The sequence below is a fragment of the Coregonus clupeaformis genome, chromosome 24 (assembly GCF_020615455.1).
Source record: "Coregonus clupeaformis isolate EN_2021a chromosome 24, ASM2061545v1, whole genome shotgun sequence".
Taxonomy (NCBI): domain Eukaryota; kingdom Metazoa; phylum Chordata; class Actinopteri; order Salmoniformes; family Salmonidae; genus Coregonus; species Coregonus clupeaformis.
In genome coordinates this window covers 13716345-13736466 of record NC_059215.1, presented here as the reverse complement: position 1 = coordinate 13736466, position 20122 = coordinate 13716345, and the positions used below count along the sequence as shown (strand labels likewise).

At 44.9% G+C, this 20122-nt stretch overlaps 1 protein-coding gene across 4 annotated transcripts in view; it reads left to right on the top strand.

Annotated features, from left to right (window-relative positions):
• The window catches only part of hspg2 (heparan sulfate proteoglycan 2), a 207518-nt gene that overhangs the window by 112413 nt on the left and 74983 nt on the right, over nucleotides 1-20122 (top strand). For 3 of the 4 annotated variants that reach the window (XM_045207055.1, XM_045207054.1, XM_045207053.1), the window contains exons 9-21: nucleotides 599-718; nucleotides 870-1001; nucleotides 3209-3353; nucleotides 12343-12494; nucleotides 12968-13108; nucleotides 13644-13807; nucleotides 14101-14280; nucleotides 14787-14983; nucleotides 15262-15409; nucleotides 16752-16879; nucleotides 17283-17369; nucleotides 17513-17571; nucleotides 19517-19578. In XM_045207055.1, the coding sequence (XP_045062990.1) occupies nucleotides 599-718; nucleotides 870-1001; nucleotides 3209-3353; nucleotides 12343-12494; nucleotides 12968-13108; nucleotides 13644-13807; nucleotides 14101-14280; nucleotides 14787-14983; nucleotides 15262-15409; nucleotides 16752-16879; nucleotides 17283-17369; nucleotides 17513-17571; nucleotides 19517-19578 (1715 nt within the window). Of the gene's footprint in view, nucleotides 1-598; nucleotides 719-869; nucleotides 1002-3208; nucleotides 3354-12342; nucleotides 12495-12937; nucleotides 13109-13643; nucleotides 13808-14100; nucleotides 14281-14786; nucleotides 14984-15261; nucleotides 15410-16751; nucleotides 16880-17282; nucleotides 17370-17512; nucleotides 17572-19516; nucleotides 19579-20122 lie in introns of all 4 variants that reach the window. The other variant, XM_041845707.2, reaches the window with a different exon arrangement.

Here is a 20122-nt window from a genome sequence, read left to right as displayed (position 1 = left end):
ACAGTCGCAACTCAACAATCATCTATTTGGTATTTGCTGCGTGCTCTGCCCAAATTGTGGGCCCTTCCGACTGTAGGCTATGTGATCCTTTGTGGCCAAATCATGCTTTCTGGTGTAGTAGCCTACAGTATTTTCAATGATTTTATTTATTTATGTATAGACAGGAGTAAGCTATTTAGGCTATATAATTTTGGCAATTCAATTTACTTTAGGGAAAGCTAAGCTTCCCCTATATGGACGCGCTGCATATGTATTCTAACATCTTCAAATTTCTCATCGGAATTCGGTAAGAATGACGCACGCCGTTGCATGTTCTGTTAAGATGAATGACCATAAACTAAATGTGATTTCTGGCATTCTAAGCACAGTGGGTGGATGCCCTAATCAGGTTGCGCAACCAATGCATAGGGATCTGGTACATTTCTGAAATGTCCAGTAAATTAAAATGCTGCCGGTCAAATGAAAGGCGCCACATTTTCCTAATGGAAACCCTGACACACACACAAACACAATTACGATCAGACACAACGCTTTGCATCCGCTTAATGCAAACACACCTGATCAAGGTGTCTGATCCAGGCTCCATGTCTGTCTCCAGGCACTCCCTCTCCCTGTGAACCCAATGAGTTCAAGTGTAAGAACGGCCGCTGTGCTCTCAAGCTGTGGCGCTGCGACGGAGACAACGACTGCGAGGACAACTCAGACGAGACAGACTGCCGTAAGTCAGCACTCCTGTTTGCTGATCTGAAGCCAAACGAGTTCATTTAAAATGATTCACATATTTTTCAAACGCTTTTAGAGCTCCTTGGAAACTTAAATGTTAAAATGATTAATGACTAAGTGATTTTCCATCTCTTCTGGTTCTCCAGCCACCAGAGGTCCAGGTGACACGTGTGCCCCAGAGCAGTTTGTGTGCCTCAGTGACCGCACCTGCATCCCATCCAGCTATCAGTGTGATGAAGAGCCAGACTGCCCAGACCGCTCTGATGAGTACGGCTGCAGTAAGTCCCAGACCCTGAGCGTCATGACATCTATCTGCCTGTGTCTCTCTGTTCACTCTCTCTCTCTGTCTCTCTCTCTCTCGCTCTCGCTCTCTCTTTCTCTCTCTCTTTCTCTCTTTATATCTCTCTCACACACCATGTATGTGTGTCTCTCTTTCTCTCTCTCACCCATACACTCTTCTCACTCTCTCTTTCTCTACCTCCTCTGTCTTTCATTCTCTCTCTCTCAAAACGCCCTCTGACCCCCAACCCCCCTTCTTTCTCTGTAAGCCTCTATGTGTCTCTCCTGTATAGTCATCCTTTGTACCATAACCACTGCAGTGACTCAGGTTCCATTCATACTTCGGTGACATAGACACAGAACTTTTGGGATGTTGTCCATCCATGGCAAAGAGTATTTTTTTCTGACTTTCCATAATTTTTGTTTCGCACTAAAGAGACTGAATACCCCAATAAACCACTGACCTTTTAAATTGAGGTTGGGTAGTTGGGACTTGTTTTTGAATATGTGTGTGCCATCATGCATCACACAGTGCATACTTGGCTTTATACAGTGAGGGAAAAAAGTATTTGATCCCCTGCTGATTTTGTACGTTTGCCCACTGACAAAGAAATGATCAGTCTATAATTTTAATGGTAGGTTTATTTGAACAGTGAGAGACAGAATAACAACAACAAAATCCAGAAGAACGCATGTCAAAAATGTTATAAATTGATTTGCATTTTAATGAGGGAAATAAGTATTTGACCCCCTCTCAATCAGAAAGATTTCTGGCTCCCAGGTGTCTTTTATACAGGTAACGAGCTGAGATTAGGAGCACACTCTTAAAGGGAGTGCTCCTAATCTCAGCTTGTTACCTGTATAAAAAGACACCTGTTCACAGAAGCAATCAATCAATCAGATTCCAAACTCTCCACCATGGCCAAGAACAAAGAGCTCTCCAACAATGTCAGGGACAAGATTGTAGACCTACACAAGGCTGGAATGGGCTACAAGACCATCGCCAAGCAGCTTGGTGAGAAGGTGACAACAGTTGGTGCGATTATTCACAAATGGAAGAAACACAAAAGAACTGTCAATCTCCCTCGGCCTGGGGCTCCATGCAAGATCTCACCTCGTGGAGTTGCAATGATCATGATAACGGTGAGGAATCAGCCCAGAACTACATGGGAGGATCTTGTCAATGATCTCAAGGCAGCTGGGACCATAGTCACCAAGAAAACAATTGGTAACACACTACGCCGTGAGGGACTGAAATGCTGCAGCGCCCGCAAGGTCCCCCTGCTCAAGAAAGCACATATACAGGGCCAACTGAAGTTTGCCAATGAACATCTGAATGATTCAGAGGAGAACTGGCTGAAAGTGTTGTGGTCAGATGAGACCAAAATGGAGCTCTTTGGCATCAACTCAACTCGCCGTGTTTGGAGGAGGAGGAATGCTGCCTATAACCCCAAGAACACCATCCCCACCGTCAAACATGGAGGTGGAAACATTATGCTTTGGGGCTGTTTTTCTGCTAAGGGGACAGGACAACTTCACCTCATCAAAGGGACGATGGACGGGGCCATGTACCGTCAAATCTTGGGTGAGAACCTCCTTCCCTCAGCCCAGGCATTGAAAATGGGTCGTGGATGGGTATTCCAGCATGACAATAACCCAAAACACACGGCCAAGGCAACAAAGGAGTGGCTCAAGAAGAGGCACATTAAGGTCCTGGAGTGGCCTAGCCAGTCTCCAGACCTTAATCCCATAGAAAATCTGTTGAGGGAGCTGAAGGTTCGAGTTGCCAAACGTCAGCCTCGAAACCTTTAATGACTTGGAGAAGATCTGCAAAGAGGAGTGCAACAAAATCCCTCCTGAGATGTGTGCAAACCTGGTGGCCAACTACAAGACATTTCTGACCTCTGTGATTGCCAAAAAAGGGTTTTGCCGTCAAGTACTAAGTCATGTTTTGCAGAGGGGTCAAATACTTATTTCCCTCAATAAAATGAAAATCAATTTATAACATTTTTGACATGCGTTTTTCTGGATTTTTGTTGTTGTTATTCTGTCTCTCACTGTTCAAATAAACCTACCATCAAAATTATAGACTGATCATGTCTTTGTCAGTGGGCAAATGTATAAAATCAGCAGGGGATCAAATACTTTTTTCCCTCACTGTAGATGCTCATCTTTGTTGTTGTTTTCTCGTAACTTTGTCTTTAAGCTCCTCCCACGGTGACCAGTCCCCCGGAGGAGTCCATTCAGGCGGTGCGGGGGGAGACGGTGACCTTCAACTGTGTGGCAGTGGGTGTTCCTACCCCCATCATCACCTGGAGGCTCAACTGGGGCCATATCCCTGTCAGTGGCAGGTGAGTTGGTACAGTCCTCCTCCTTCTCTGGTTCAGCCCATAACAGCTCTTATCATAAACGTAGTGAGGCATTTAAGCCAATGGCCCCAGCCTGAATGGACCCAGCCTGAATCAATGGAATGTTAAGTTGCATTTGAAAATGTCTGTGTGTGTGTGTTGGCAAACATTTGATAAATTCATATGCATCAAATAAACATTTAATGTGGAGTTCTGAACCCATCTGATGCATGATACACATGACTTCTCTTCAAACTCTGTCTGTCTGGTGCTATTATGGAAGATAGTGTTGAACTTTGCATTGATAGCGCTGGAAAAAATGCTGGGTTTAATTTGGGGAATTGTGTGAAATTAGTCTTCCGTATAATTGATTGGAAACAGACCGTGAAGATTTTGAAATGAGTAAGGATTTGTCCGCTATCCAATCTTGTCAGCCCACAAATTACAGCATTTCATTCATTGCTGTTTAAGCTCAGTCATATATCTGATCTACAGGCCAGTCATCTGTCATCAATTATTGAGTTATTCAATTATTGCTTTGTGGCTTTGCGATAATGATCTCTAAGTGGAAAATGATTTTCGCAATGTGCAAAAACAGATAACTCAGCTTACTGTGCATTCATTGAATGGCTGTTTGTGTTATACAGTAAAGTTATATATAATCCGTCAAAATAAAATCCCTATCAGAGAGGTAAAGCTACAATATGTACATTTTTGGTGTCGACCCGACCAAATTCACATAGAAATGTGTGTTATAGATCTGTCATTCTCATTGAAAGCAAGTCTAAGACGCAGAATATATGTTCTATGTGACCAATTTCTATGCTACCCGTTCTTAAGTTTCATTTTACTTTTCAGTTTTGTACACCAGCTTCAAACAGCTGAAAATATATTTCACAGCGGTTTAGATGGTACAATGATTCTCTACACTTTACTTGCTTGTTTTGTCACATAAACTGAAATTAGGTGAACTATTAGAATTTTAGCAACCAGGAAATGGCGGAGCGATATCTGCATAGTGCATGTTTAACTATTTCAATCACTATTAAAACATACCATAATGAAAGCCTAAAGTTGCAGAGAGTATGGCGGTTCATATAGCAATGTGTCAGTTCAGAAAATACATTTATAGTCAGAATATTCCTTGTCCTCTGAAAGCCCTTTAGACACTTGTGTTAACTGTGAAAAGTGAATCATCATTGTTTGGCTGCAGAAGAGTTGACCACAGGCTTCTGTATTTTATGTGATTGAAGCATTAATGTAATGTAAGCAATGTATACACATGTAGGATCTTTTTTATTTATTTTATTTCACCTTTATTTAACCAGGTAAGCCAGTTGAGAACAAGTTCTCATTTACAACTGCGACCTGGCCAAGATAAAGCAAAGCAGTGCGATAAAAACAACAACAACACAGAGTTACATATGGAATAAACAAAAACAAAATGTAGTCAATAACACAATAAAAAATCTATATACAGTGTGTGCAAATGTAGTAAGTTATGGAGGTAAGGCAATATATAGGCCATAGTTCAAAATAATTACAATTTAGTATTAACACTGGAGTAATAGATGTGCAGAAGATGATGTGCAAATAGAGATACTGGGGTGCAAATGAGCCAAATAAATAACAATGTAAATAACAATATGGGGATGAGGTAGTTGGGTGGGCTAATTTCAGATGGGCTCTGTACAGGTGCAGTGATCGGTAAGCTGCTCTGACAACTGATGCTTAAAGTTAGTGAGGGAGATAAGTGTCTCCAGCTTCAGAGAATTTTGCAGTTCGTTCCAGTCATTTGCAGCAGAGAACTGGAAGGAATGGCGGCCAAAGGAGGTGTTGGCTTTGGGAATGACCAGTGAGAGATACCTTCTGGAATGCATACTAGGGGTGGGTGTTGCTATGGTGACCAATGATCTAAGATAAGGCGGGGATTTGCCTAGAAGTGATTTATAGATGACCTGGAGCCAGTGGGTTTGGTGACGAATATGTAGTGAGGGCCAGCTAACGAGAGCTTACAGGTCACAATGGTGAGTAGTATATGGGGCTTTGGTGACAAAACGGATGGCACTGTGATAGACTACATCCAATTTGCTGAGTAATGTTGGAAACTATTTTGTAAATGACATCGCCGAAGTCAAGGATCGGTAGGATAGTCAGTTTTACGAGGGCATGTTTAGCAGCATGAGTGAAGGAGGCTTTTTTGCGAAATAGGAAGCCGATTCTAGATTTAACTTTGGATTGGAGATGCTTAATGTGAGTCTGGAAGGAGAGTTTACGGTCTAACCAGACACCTAGGTATTTGTAGTTATTCTAAGTCAGACCCGCCGAGAGTAGTGATTCTAGTCGGGCGGTCGGGTGCAAGCAGCGTTCGAATGAAGAGCATGCATTTAGTTTTACTAAAGAGCAGTTGGAGGCCACGGAAGGAGTGTTGTATGGCATTGAAGCTCGTTTGGAGGTTTGTTAACACAGTGTCCAATGAAGGACCAGATGTATACAAAATGGTGTCGTCTTCGTAGAGGTGGATCTGAGAGTCACCAGCAGCAAGAGTGACATCATTGATATACACAGAGAATAGAGTCGGCCCGAGCATTGAACCCTGTGGCACCCCCATAGAGACTGCCAGACGTCCAAACAACAGGCCCTCCGATTTGACACATTGAACTCTATCTGAGAAGTAGTTGGTGAACCAGGCGAGGCAGTCATTTGAGAAACCAAGGCTATTTAGTCTGCCAATAAGAATGCGGTGATTGACAGAGTCAAAAGCCTTGGCCAGGTCGATGAAGACGGCTGCACAGTACTGTCTTATATCGATCGCGGTTATTATATCGTTTAGGACCTTGAGCGTGGCTGAGGTGCACCCATGACCAGCTCGGAAACCAGATTGCATAGCGGAGAACGTACGGTGGGATTCGAAATGGTCGGTGATCTGTTTGTTAACTAGGCTTTCAAATACTTTCGAAAGGCAGGGCAGGATGGATATAGGTCTGTAACAGTTTGGATCTAGAGTCAAAATCAAATCAAATCAAATTTTATTGGTCACATGCGCCGAATACAACAGGTGCAGACATTACAGTGAAATGCTTACTTACAGCCCTTAACCAACAGTGCATTTATTTTAAACAAAAAAAAGTAAAAATAAAACAACAACAAAAAAAAAGTGTTGAGAAAAAAAGAGCAGAAGTAAAATAAAGTGACAGTAGGGAGGCTATATATACAGGGGGGTACCGTTGCAGAGTCAATGTGCGGGGGCACCGGCTAGTTGAGGTAGTTGAGGTAATATGTACATGTGGGTAGAGTTAAAGTGACTATGCATAAATACTTAACAGAATAGCAGCAGCGTAAAAAGGATGTGGTGGGGGGGCAGTGCAAATAGTCCGGGTAGCCATGATTAGCTGTTCAGGAGTCTTATGGCTTGGGGGTAGAAGCTGTTGAGAAGTATTTTGGACCTAGACTTGGCACTCCGGTACCGCTTGCCGTGCGGTAGCAGAGAGAACAGTCTATGACTAGGGTGGCTGGAGTCTTTGACAATTTTGAGGGCCTTCCTCTGACACCGCCTGGTATAGAGGTCCTGGATGGCAGGAAGCTTTGCCCCAGTGATGTACTGGGCCGTACGCACTACCCTCTGTAGTGCCTTGCGGTCAGAGGCCAAGCAGTTGCCATACCAGGCGGTGATGCAACCAGTCAGGATGCTCTCGATGGTGCAGCTGTAGAATTTTTTGAGGATCTGAGGACCCATGCCAAATCTTTTTAGTCTCCTGAGGGGGAATAGGCTTTGTCGTGCCCTCTTCACGACTGTCTTGGTGTGTTTGGACCATGATAGTTCGTTGGTGATGTGGACACCAAGGAACTTGAAGCTCTCAACCTGTTCCACTACAGCCCCGTCGATGAGAATGGGGGCGTGCTCAGTCCTCTTTTTTTTTCCTGTAGTCCACAATCATCTCCTTTGTCTTGGTCACGTTGAGGGAGAGGTTGTTGTCCTGGCACCACACGGCCAGATCTCTGACCTCCTCCCTATAGGCTGTCTCATCGTTGTCGGTGATCAGGCCTACCACTGTTGTGTCGTCGGCAAACGTAATGATGGTGTTGGAGTCGTGCCTGGCCATGCAGTCATGGGTGAACAGAGAGTACAGGAGGGGACTGAGCACGCACCCCTGAGGGGCCCCCGTGTTGAGGATCAGTGTGGCAGATGTGTTGTTACCTACCCTTACCACCTGGGGGCGGCCCGTCAGGAAGTCCAGGATCCAGTTGCAGAGGGAGGTGTTTAGTCCCAGGATCCTTAGCTTAGTGATGAGCTTAGAGGGCACTATGGTGTTGAATGCTGAGCTGTAGTCAATGAATAGCATTCTCACGTAGGTGTTCCTCTTGTCCAGGTGGGAAAGGGCAGTGTGGAGTGCAATAGAGATTGCATCATCTGTGGATCTGTTGGGGCGGTATGCAAATTGGAGTGGGTCTAGGGTTTCTGGGATAATGCTGTTGATGTGAGCCTTGACCAGCCTTTCAAAGCACTTCATGGCTACAGACGTCAGTGCTACGGGTCGGTAGTCATTTAGGCAGGTTATCTTAGAGTCCTTGGGCACGGGGACTATGGTGGTCTGCTTGAAACATGTTGGTATTACAGACTCAGTCAGGGACATGTTGAAAATGTCAGTGAAGACACTTGCCAGTTGGTCAGCACATGCTCGGAGTACACGTCCTGGTAATCCGTCTGGCCCTGTGGCCTTGTGAATGTTGACCTGCTTAAAAGTCTTACTCACATCGGCTACGGAGAGCGTGATCACATAGTCATCCGGAACAGCTGGTGCTCTCATGCATGCTTCAGTGTTGCTTGCCTCGAAGCGAGCATAGAAGTGGTTTAGCTCGTCTGGTAGGCTTGTGTCACTGGGCAGCTCGTGGCTGTGCTTCCCTTTGTAGTCTGTAATCGTTTTCAAGCCCTGCCACATCCGACGAGCGTCAGAGCCAGTGTAGTACGATTCAATCTTAGACCTGTATTGACTCTTTGCCTGTTTTATGGTTCGTCGGAGGTCATAGCGGGATTTCTTATAAGCGTCCGGGTTAGAGTCCCGTTCCTTGAAAGCGGAAGCTCTACCCTTTAGCTCAGTACGGATGTTTCCTGTAATCCATGGCTTCTGGTTGGGGTATGTACGTACGGTCACTGTGGGGACGACATCAACGATGCACTTATTGATGAAGCCAGTGACTGATGTGGTGTACTCCTCAATGCTGTCTGAAGAATCCCGGAACATGTTCCAGTCTGTGCTAGCAAAACAGTCCTGTAGCTTAGCATCTGCGTCATCTGACCACTTTTTTATTAACCGAGTCACTGGTGCTTCCTGCTTTAGTTTTTGCTTATAAGCAGGAATCAGGAGGATAGAGTTATGGTGAGATTTGCCAAATGGAGGGCGAGGGAGAGCTTTGTATGCGTCTCTGTGTGTGGAGTAAAGGTGGTCTAGAGTTTTTTTCCCTCTGGTTGCACATTTAACATGCTGGTAGAAATTAGGTAGAACGGATTTAAGTTTCCCTGCATTAAAGTCCCCGGCCACTAGGAGCGCTGCATCTGGATGAGCGTTTTCCTGTTGATTAATGGCCTTGTACAACTCATTCAGTGCAATCTTAATGCCAGCATTGGTTTGTGGTGGTAAATAGACAGCTATGAAAAATATAGATGAAAACTCTCTTGGTAAATAGTGTGGTCTACAGCTTATCATAAGATACTCTACCTCAGGCGAGCAAAACCTCGAGACTTCCTTAGTATTTGATTTTGTGCACCAGCTGTTGTTTACAAATATACACAGACCGCCACCCCTTGTCTTACCGGAGTCAGCCGTTCTGTCCTGCCGATGTAGCGTATAGCCTGCTAGCTGAATGTTATCATTGTCGTCGTTCAGCCACGACTCGGTGAAACATAAGATATTACAGTTTTTAATGTCCCGTTGGTAGGATAACCGTAATCTTAAGTCGTCCACTTTATTTTCAAAAGATTGAACGTTGGCTAATAGGATTGATGGAAGAGGCAGTTTACTCGCTCGCCGTCGGATCCTTACAAGGCACCCCGATCTCCGTCCACGATATCTCCGTCTCTTCCTCACGCGAATGACAGGGATTTGGGCCTTGTCGGGTGTCTGTATGATATCCTTCGCGGCCGCCTCGTTGAAGAAAAAATCTTCGTCCAATACGAGGTGAGTAATCGCTGTCCTGATATCCAGAAGCTCTTTTTGGTTATAAGAGACGATGGCAGAAACATTATGTACAAAATAAATTACAAATAACGCGGAAAAACACACATAATAGTACAATTGGTTAGAGGGCTGTAAAACGGCAGCCATCTTCTCCGGCGCTGTTGAACCATTTGAAGAGGGGGATGACCGCGGCAGCTTTCCAATCTCTGGGGATCTCAGACGATACGAAAGAGAGGTTGAACAGGCTAGTAATAGGGGTTGCGACAATTTCTGCGGCTAATTTAAAAAAGAAAGGGTCCAGAATGTCTAGCCCAGCTGATTTGTAGGGGTCCAGATTTAGCAGCTCTTTCGGGACATCAGCTATCTGAATTTGGGTGAAGGAGAAGCGTGGGGGCATGGGCAAGTTGCAGCGGAGGGTGAAGAGCTGGTGGCCGGGGTAGGGGTAGCCAGGTGGAAAGCATGGCCAGCTGTAGCAAAATGCTTATTGACATTCTCAATTATCGTAGATTTATCGGTGGTGACAGTGTTTCCTAGCCTCAGTGCAGTGGGTAGCTGGGAGGAGGTGCTCTTATTCTCCATGGACTTTACAGTGTACCAAACCTTTTTGGAGTTAGTGCTACAAGATGCACATTTCTGTTTGAAAAAGCTAGCCTTTGCTTTCCTAACTGATTGTGTATATTGGTTCCTGACTTCCCTGAAAAGTTGCATATTGCGGGGGCTGTTCGATGCTAATGCAGTACGCCACAGGATGTTTTTGTGCTGGTCAAGTCTGGGGTGAACCAGGGGCTATATCTGTTCTTAGTTCTGAATTTTTTGAATGGGGCATGCTTATTTAAGATGGAGAGGAAAGCACTTTTGAAGAACATCCAGGCATCCTCTACTGATGGAATGAGGTCAATAGCCATCCAGGATACCCAGGCCAGGTCAATTAGAAAGGTCTGCTCACTGAAATGTTTTAGGGAGCATTTGACAGTGATGAGGGGTGGTCGTTTGACCGCGGACCCATTACAGACGCAGGCAATGAGGCAGTGATCGCTGAGATCCTGGTTGAAGACAGCAGAGGTGTATTTAGAGGGTTAATTAGTCATGATGATATCTATGAGGGTGCCCATGTTTACGGATTTAGGGTTGTACCTGGTAGGTCCCTTGATAATTTGTGTGAGATTGAGGGCATCTAGTTTATATTGTAGGACGGCCGGGGTGTTAAGCATATCCCAGTTTAGGTCACCAAACAGTACGAACTCTGAGGATAGATGGGGGGCAAGCAATTCACATATGGTGTCCAGGGCACAACTGGGGGCTGAGGGGGGTCTGTAGCAAGCGGCAACAGTGAGAAACGTATTTATTTAAAGGTGGATTTTTAGAAGTAGAAGCTCAAACTGTTTGGGCACAGACCTGGATAGTATGATAGAGCTCTGCAGGCTATCTCTAGAGTAGATTGCAACTCCGCCCCCTTTGGCAGTTATATCTAGACGGAAAATGTTGTAGTTCGGAATGGAAATTTCTGAATTTTTGGTAGCCTTCCTAACCCAAGATTCAGACACTGCTAGAACATCAGGGTTGGCAGAGTGTGCTAACGCAGTGAATAACTCAAACTTGGGGAGGAGACTTCTGATGTTAACATGCAATATTCCAAGGCGCCTGGGGGGTAAGAGTGATACTGGGAGCTACAGGGCCTGGGTTAACCTCTACATCACCAGAGGAACAGAGGAGGAATAGAATAAGGTTACGGCTAAAGGCTTTAAGAACTGGTCTTCTAGTGCGTTGGGTACAGAGAAAGGGGGCAGATTTCCGGGTGTTGTAGAATAGATTCAGGGCATTATGTACAGATAAGGATATGGAAGGATATGAGTACAGTGGAGGTACACATAAGCATTGGGTAACTATGAAAGCGATAACATCACTCGAGGTACCGATTGAGCCGGTCTCCGCGTGAATGGGGGGTGGGACAAAGGAGCTCTCTGAGGCTGGTTGAGCTGAACTTGGGGCTCTACAGTGAAATTGTATAATAAGAACTAACCCAAACAGAAATAGGCAAGGCATATTGACATGGGAGAGAGGCATAACGCAATCACAGGTGTTATTCGAGAAGACAACCACTGGTAATGGCGACGAAGTTTGAGCTGAGGCTAAACAGATAAACAGGATGGGGTACCGTGTAAAGGAACAGTCCAGCAGGCATTAGCTGTGTAGCTGAGTGATCATAAGATCCAGTGAACAGCACTAAGTAAGTCCGGGAGCAGATCGTAGGCTGCTAAAGCACAGGCGAGCAGGAGGCACGGCTGTTGATTGCGCGTGCTAGCGGGCCGGGGCTGGCAGATGGATCTTCGTGGTCGTCGCAACGGGAAGCCTGTTGAAACCACATCAGACGATTACGTCAACAGACCAGACGTGATGGATCGGCGGGGCTCCGTGTCGACACTAGGAGGTCCCGTCAGGTTGACAGAGAGGTAGATAGCCGGGAGATGGGCCTGGCTTGCGGCTAGCTCAAGGCCTACTGGTACGTCGGGAAGTGGATATTAGCCAACAACAGCCTTAATTTGAGCCTGTTTGCTACAGCAGGAAAATTATCCTGCAGCAACAGGAAATGTGAATTATTATGTGGATTATAATTAATTGACATTTTGGTAGGGGTTGATACATTTTCCGTAAGGGAAAATCAAGTCTGAAATTTCAAAGTGGAAATAACGAATTTCAGAAGCCTTCTTAAACCTCAAATACACTACAAGTTTTAAATGTCCTGCATTGCAGGAAAGTTATTCTGCAACAGGGTGATCAAATTAAGATCCTACATCTGTATGTATCTGCCTTCCTAGAATCTCAATGACCAGTGAGAATGGGGGTGGCACCCTGACCATCCGTGATGTAAAGGAGGCGGACCAGGGGGCGTACACCTGTGAGGCCATCAACGCCAAGGGCCTGGTGTTTGGTATCCCTGACGGGGTGCTCAGCCTCATACAGAAACCAGGTATGTACTGGATAGGCTAATTCACAATATAAGACCAAAACAAGCCAAACTGGACTGAGCTGGCCTGGTTATGCATGGTTCCACCATAGCTGCTGAAACCATGCTAGAAAGGTCAATTGGAAAATAAAATATCAGAGCCAGCATGGTAAGATTCGGGTCAGCCCTATAATGGGAATCAGGTACACTGTTTGTATACTACTCTCCTCTGGGATTAGCTAGATTATTTTAAAGGCTATTTCATTACATTATTTTGTATAAGAAAATAACGGCAGTGTGAGTATATGAAATGCCTAAAATGTCCGATGTCTGTCTGCACCTATTTGCCTGTTCTATGTCTGTCTGTTCTATGTCTGTCTGTTCTATGTCTGTCTGTTCTATGTCTGTCTGTTCTATGTCTGTCTGTTCTATGTGGCCTATTTGCACCGTGCTGTCCTTTCGTCCAGTTTTGTCATCCTCTCTGTCATCGTCACCAGGAAACTGTCCAGACGGTCACTTCAGCGTGGAGGGACGTTGTATCTCCTGCTTCTGCTTCGGCATCACCAAGAACTGTGGGAACACCGGCCGCTACCGCAACCAGATCAATCTGCGCTTCACTGACGAGGACGACTTCAAAGGTACCTGGACCACACTAAATACAAATGCCTGTATCAAATACACATGACAAAGTTGATGTAATTTTTACGTTCCTAAATATTTAGTGAAAAAGACAAGACATTTGTAATTGATTGAACTGAACTTTAAAAAACGATTTAAGCATTACATTTTTGTTTATACATGCATAATATGAATGTCATTACTGGTATGATAAAACTCTCTCTTACTTCATACTTCGTCACCTCCCGAGTGGCGCAGAGATCCTGGTTCGAATCCAGGCTCTGTCGTAGCCGGCCGCGACCGGGAGACCCATGGGGCGGCGCACAATTGGCCCAGCGTCGTCCAGGGTAGGGGAGGGAATGGCCGGCAGGGATGTAGCTCAGTTGGTAGAGCATGGCGTTTGCAACGCCAGGGTTGTGGGTTTGATTCCCACGGGGGGCCAGTATGAAAAATACAAAAAATAATGTATGCACTAAATGCTAAATGACTAAAATGTAAAATATGTCTCTCTCCTTGCCTCCCTCCATAACACCCTGCCTCCTTCCCTAACTCTAGGAGTGAACGTGACGTACCCCTCTAGACCAGGCACCCCTCCTCTCTCCTCCACTCAGCTCCTTATCAACCCTGAAGAGGAGGAGTTCCAGCTGGTCGACCTATCACGACGCTTCCTCATCCTGGACTCCTATTGGACGCTTCCCCGCCAGTTCCTGGGCAACAAGGTGCAGCATCTCTCCTGCTCTCCATTTCTCCTATGGCTCAATGTGACGCCATGTTGAAATGAGCTTATACTAGCAAGATAACTCCTATTTGAAGTGATATGAATTATAAATGAAATTAACTTGCACATCTGAGGGTTGCTTCAGAAAGTGCCCAAGAAATCTTTAAGTCATATTAAAATGAAAGAAGCTCCCCCACACTGCTTTTGAAAATAATCTGTTTCAGCCTCACTGCCTTCGTCAGAGTTTTGTCAGAGTTATATAACGATTAATACAGAGACTGTATGTCTATTTAGATTGACTCCTATGGAGGCTTACTGAAGTACAAGGTGCGTTACACGCTGGCCCGCGGGGAGACTGAGCCTGAGGAGAAACCAGACGTGATTCTGACAGGGAACGGTCAGAGACTGGTCTACCGCAGGGGCAACCCCACCCCCTCCAGGGTGATCAACAAGAAGGAGATCAAATTCACTGAGGTGGGTCTCTGTCCATCTGTCAATCACAACAACATATCTACCTCACTTTGTTTCCTTCCTATCCCTCTTCTTCCTTTTTAGTAAAACAATGCACCTGTCTCTACACTCTTTGAAAAAAAGGTGCTATTTAGAACCTTAAAGGGTTCTTCGGCTGTCCCCATAGGAAAACCCTTTGAAGAACCTTTTTAAAGAGGGTTCTACCTAGAATCAAAAAGGGTTCTCCTATGGGGACAGCCAAATAACCATTTTGGAACCCTTTTGTAGGTCTTACATAGCCTATATGGGGTCAGTGGCTGAGATGTACTAGTCTAGCCATTTTGTATATAATCAGTTGTTAAGATGAAGCCATCTAGGCCTTTAATGTAAAGTATATGATCAGTTGTTAAGATGAAGCCATCTAGGTCTTTAATGTAAAGTATATGATCAGTGGCTAAAATGTACTTGTCTAGGCCTAACATGCATAGGTTGAGTGTCTGATCTTACATGGTTGGTATGTGTTGTTGTAGGAGAACTGGCAGCACTCGTCGGGTCGCCAGGTGTCCCGTGAGGACCTGATGATGACCCTGGCCAGCCTGGAGACCATCAGCATCCGCACCGTCTACGACAACCACATGGTGAGCGTGGCGCTCAGCGACATCGTCATGGACACCACCACCGTGGAGTACAACATCCAGGGAAATGCCAAGGATGTGGAGGAGTGCAGGTGAGATCCCATAGACTGACTTCAGCTGAGGTTGGGATTTAGATTGGATGTAGTTTGTTATCGCCCCGTAGAGTTGCAGGCACTAAAAAGTTACTTAAACCGTGGTACTGGTTTTTGTGACAAACTATCCCTACAAAAAAGGTTGAGCACTTAGACATTTTTTTGTGCCTGCAACTGTAGATATATTGTAAATAAAGTTGCAATGCATTGTATTGTGTTTGAAATGTAGGAGAGTTTCAGTTGTAATGGCTTCTATGGTGTGGGTCTGTCTCTCCCAGGTGTCCCCCTGGCTACTCAGGACTGTCCTGTGAACAGTGCTCCACTGGCTTTGAGCGTGTGTCTGGAGGGAACTTCCTGGGATCCTGTGCTGGATGTAACTGTAATGGACATGCCAGCGCCTGTGACCCCATCAGTGGACACTGTCTGGTGAGAACTCCTTACAACATAATGTTATTATTATACTATTATAAACTTGTATTAACCTCTATGTATTTTAGCGGTAAACAAATATGTTCTAAGTGTTGAGAATGTGTATACAAATTCTTACAAAATGTATAGTAAAAATGCAAGTAGGATCATTTTTATCATAAAGTCAGTATATTACAAAACTGAGTTTTGCGAGGTTTGTGTAACTGAGGTCGTCACGACTTACATGACGGGTTGGGTTAGGATTACAATCATGCCCACTTGCCCACTAACACGGGATGGTAACGCCTAGGGAGAATTATCATGCACTGATATACAGCTGCGCTGATACGCTCTATCCAATCATAGCAGTGAACCTCCAGACAATGACACAGACCTGCCCAGCCTCTTGCTGATATGTTTGATAGTGATCACTCCAGCCTGCCACTGTTTTGGGCAAAATAAGAATTGAGACGATGCGCACTTGCATCCCAACTGTCACTTGTCAATATTCCAAAATTCAAAAACCCATTTGCGAGCGTCTTGTGTCTGGCCGCGACCTGTTCTGTAACATGATTCGCTATGAAACAGCACTTTTTCATGCTATTTTTTAAACTTTAGAAATACTGTACCAAACACCTGCGCGACCTAAGACCTCCTCTGCAAAAACGTCAAAATTAATTACAGATTTTTTTATTTATCTTAGATTAATTCTGACTATTTTAAGGAAGTGGTAGTGGCTATGTTGTTGCTATGGTGACTCAAGAGGGACAAACAACAGTAACTGCCAGGGTACTGTTGTGTCGAGAAAACGTTGCTAATTATGCTGTGAGACCAAGGAGAACCGCTGACGCTGTAATTTCATCATAAAGGTTTATTCATAACAAAGGGTTACAGCGTCGATTTACAGATACCTGCAGATATCTGGAGAATAATCGCCCCATCTCAAATATGATTATTCTGTCTTCCTTTGTCCTAACTGTGGTATATATCCTATGTAATCTGATATGGGTGTTTCTTCCTACCAACCAATCCCCTGTCTCCACACAACAGACTTCCTTTGTTCTATGGGGTGTCCCCCTAAAACTACTCCCCAGATGCTCCCTCTAAGCTGAATAAACCTCCTCTCAGGTTCCATTTGAAAACGTTAGCAAAGTCATAATTCCTCAGATACTACAGTACAATAAAGCGAACATAACACACCCCCATTGAACAACACCCCTAAAACTCAAATCTTGTTTTTCTTAATGAGCAGCAGAAAAACATGCGGAATTGATAAGTTCAGCCGCTCTTTAAGGAATGTATTGACAAATGTACATAATATAGAGGTAGTAACTGAATTACGTTCCTCTCCCTTCCTCAGAGCTGCCAGCACAACACTGAAGGTCCTCAGTGTGACAAGTGCAGACCAGGCTACTTCGGTGACCCCAGACGAGGTCGCCCCGATGACTGCAAGCCCTGTCCATGCCCATACACCGAGACGTCCCGCCGGTGAGGGGCCACCACACACCTACACAAACACACACACACACACACACACACACACACACACACACACACACACACACACACACACACACACACACACACACACACACACACACACACACACACACACAGTCTGTTACACACACACACACACACACACACACACACACACACACACATACACCCTGAGTGACAGACAGAGACATGGATGGAAAGAGCTTTTTCACACAGCAGGTTGACGTCTCTGTTGGGTGGCGTCACTGGATTCTCCAGAAGAACACTGGGCTTATTCATTCATTGCTGGTGTTGTCACCTTGTGACCTGTGTTGCTACCCATTAACTGGCAGCTAATGTACATATTAATGTAGCTAACACTCTACTCCTGTGATTTGTTTGTGACTCCCAGGTTCTCCGACACCTGCTTCCTGGACCATGACTCTCAGGCCACGTGCGACGCCTGCAAACCAGGCTACACCGGCCGCCGCTGTGAAAAGTAAGGGAGTCACAAATGACATCACACCCCTTTACATCTGCACTGTCTTTAAATCAATGACAGCTTTACTGTATATGGAATAGTTAGTTATAAAGGATAGTTATAAAAGATGAAGATGTTTATGGGTATTTTTTTCTTCATAGGTGTGCACCTGGGTACCAGGGTAACCCACTACAGCCAAATGGCAAATGTTTTCCAAACAGTGAGTGTTCTCTTTTACATCAGTATCGGGATGGAAATGTTTTTAGGCTTGAAAGTGCCAGGAAAATGTTTTATTTGTATTGTTTTACCCAGAGCCATGTGTACAGTACAGTCGTGGTCAAAAGTTTTGAGAATGACACAAAAACTAATTTTCACAAAGTCTGCTGCCTCAGTTTTGATGATGGCAATTTGCATATACTCCAGAATGAAGAGTGATGAAGAGTGATCAGATTAATTGCAATTAATTGCAAAGTCCCTCTTTGCCATGAAAATGAACTTAATCCCCCAAAAACATTTCCACTGCATTTCAGCACTGCCACAAAAGGACCAGCTGCCATCATGTCAGTGATTCTCTCGTTAACACAGGTGAGAGTGTTGACGAGGACAAGGCTGGAGATCACTCTGTCATGCTGATTGTGTTAGAATAACAGACTGGAAGCTTTAAAATGAGGGTGGTGCTTGAAATCATTGTTCTTCCTCTGTTAACCATGGTTACCTGCAAGGAAACACGTGTCGTCATCATTGCTTTGCACAAAAAGGACTTCACAGGCAAGGATATTGCTGCTAGTAAGATTGCATCTAAATCAACCATTTATCGGATCATCAAGAACTTCAAGGAGAGAGGTTCAATTGTTGTGAAGAAGGCGTCAGGGCGCCCAAGAAAGTCCAGCGAGCGCCAGGACCGTCTCCTAAAGTTGATTCAGCTGCGGGATCGGGGCACCACCAGTGCAGAGCTTGCTCAGGAATGGCAGCAGGTGAGGCGAAGACTTTTCGAGGATGGCCTGGTGTCAAGAAGGGCAGCAAAGAAGCCACTTCTCTCCAGGAAAAACATCAGGGACATATTCTGCAAAAGGTACAGGGACTGCTGAGGACTGGGGTAAAGACATTTTCTCTGATGAATCCCCTTTCCGATTGTTTGGGGCATCCGGAAAACACCTTGTCCGGAGAAGACAAGGTGAGCGCTACCATCAGTCCTGTGTCATGCCAACAGTAAAGCATCCTGAGACCATTCATGTGTGGGGTTGCTTCTCAGCCAAGGGAGTGGGCTCACTCACAATTTTGCCTAAGAACACAGCCATGAATAAAGAATGGTACCAACACATCCTCTGAGAGCAACTTCTCCCAACCATCCAAGAACAGTTTGGTGACGACCAATGCCTTTTCCAGCATGATGGAGCACCTTGCCATAAGGCAAAAGTGATAACTAAGTGGCTCGGGGAAGAAAACATCGACATTTTGGGTCCATGGCCAGGAAACTCCCCAGACCTTAATCCAATTGAGAACTTGTGGTCGATCCTCAAGAGGCGGGTGGACAAACAAAACCCCACAAATTCTGACAAACTCCAAGCATTGATTATGCAAGAATGGGCTGCCATCAGTCAGGATGTGGCCCAGAAGTTAATTGACAGCATGCCAGGGCGGATTGCAGAGGTCTTGAAAAAGAAGGGTCAACACTGCAAATATTGACTCTTTGCATAAACTTAATGTAATTGTCAATAAAAGCCTTTGACACGTATGGAATACTTGTAATTATACTTCAGTATACCATAGTAACATCTGACAAAAATATCTCATAACACTGAAGCAGCGAACTTTGTGAAGACCAATACTTGTGTTATTCTCAAAACTTTTGACCACGACTGTATATGATTGGTTTTAGCTCTAGTGCATGCCATGCTTTATGTCCTGCTTTACCTTTAAGACCCTCTGTATTAACATCAGTCATACCTGCTGAGGGGGGTGTCATCATCAGCCTGGTATGTTGAATGGTTGTGGAGGGGTTGGAGTTGGTGGAGCACTCCCAGGTACTGATCCATATCCATATGTCCCCGCCCGCCCTCCCTCCCTCCCTCCCTCCCTCCCTCCCTCCCCCTCTCTCCCCTCCATCCCTCACTCCCTCCCCTCCCTCCCTGCCTCCCTCCCCCTCACTCCCTTCCCTCCTTCAGCAAACTCAAAGTGTGATAGCAGAGGAACAGTGAACTCCAACAGCAGACCATGCACCTGCAAGGTAACATACTACACTGCTTTGACTTACTGTACTTAATTCTTACGACCATAGTTATGAATAGGGCTTTAGATTAGATTTAGGAGTTTAGATATGCTGTAGTAAAAAATTACACTCAATCACCAACAGTTTAACTCCATTGTCTAGTCCAGGGGTCTCCTATCTTTTCTAGCATGAGAGCTACTTAAAAAAAATGAAACGTGTCATGAGCTACACATTTTTTTTCTAGCTTTTAAATAGGCATGTTCTTCTCTTCTCCTCTCCCCTGCAACTCTTGCCCAGTTCCACAGTGTCCAAGGGAAAGTAGTGCAGTATGTTTTCTGTCAATATACCTGGTCAAATAATGGTTAATAACCAACTGGAAGGGGGCCCTGTAAAATCTATGATTCTTTTCAAAAATGTTGTTTTATATTTTCCCATATTATGTTTTGTCAGTTGAAATTTCCCTGGTTTTTGATTATACATATTTTTTAACTCTCAAAATTACAATTGTTCATAGAGAAACAACTAGTTGAGCATCTGGCCCTTTAATTGCGCATCTAGCGAG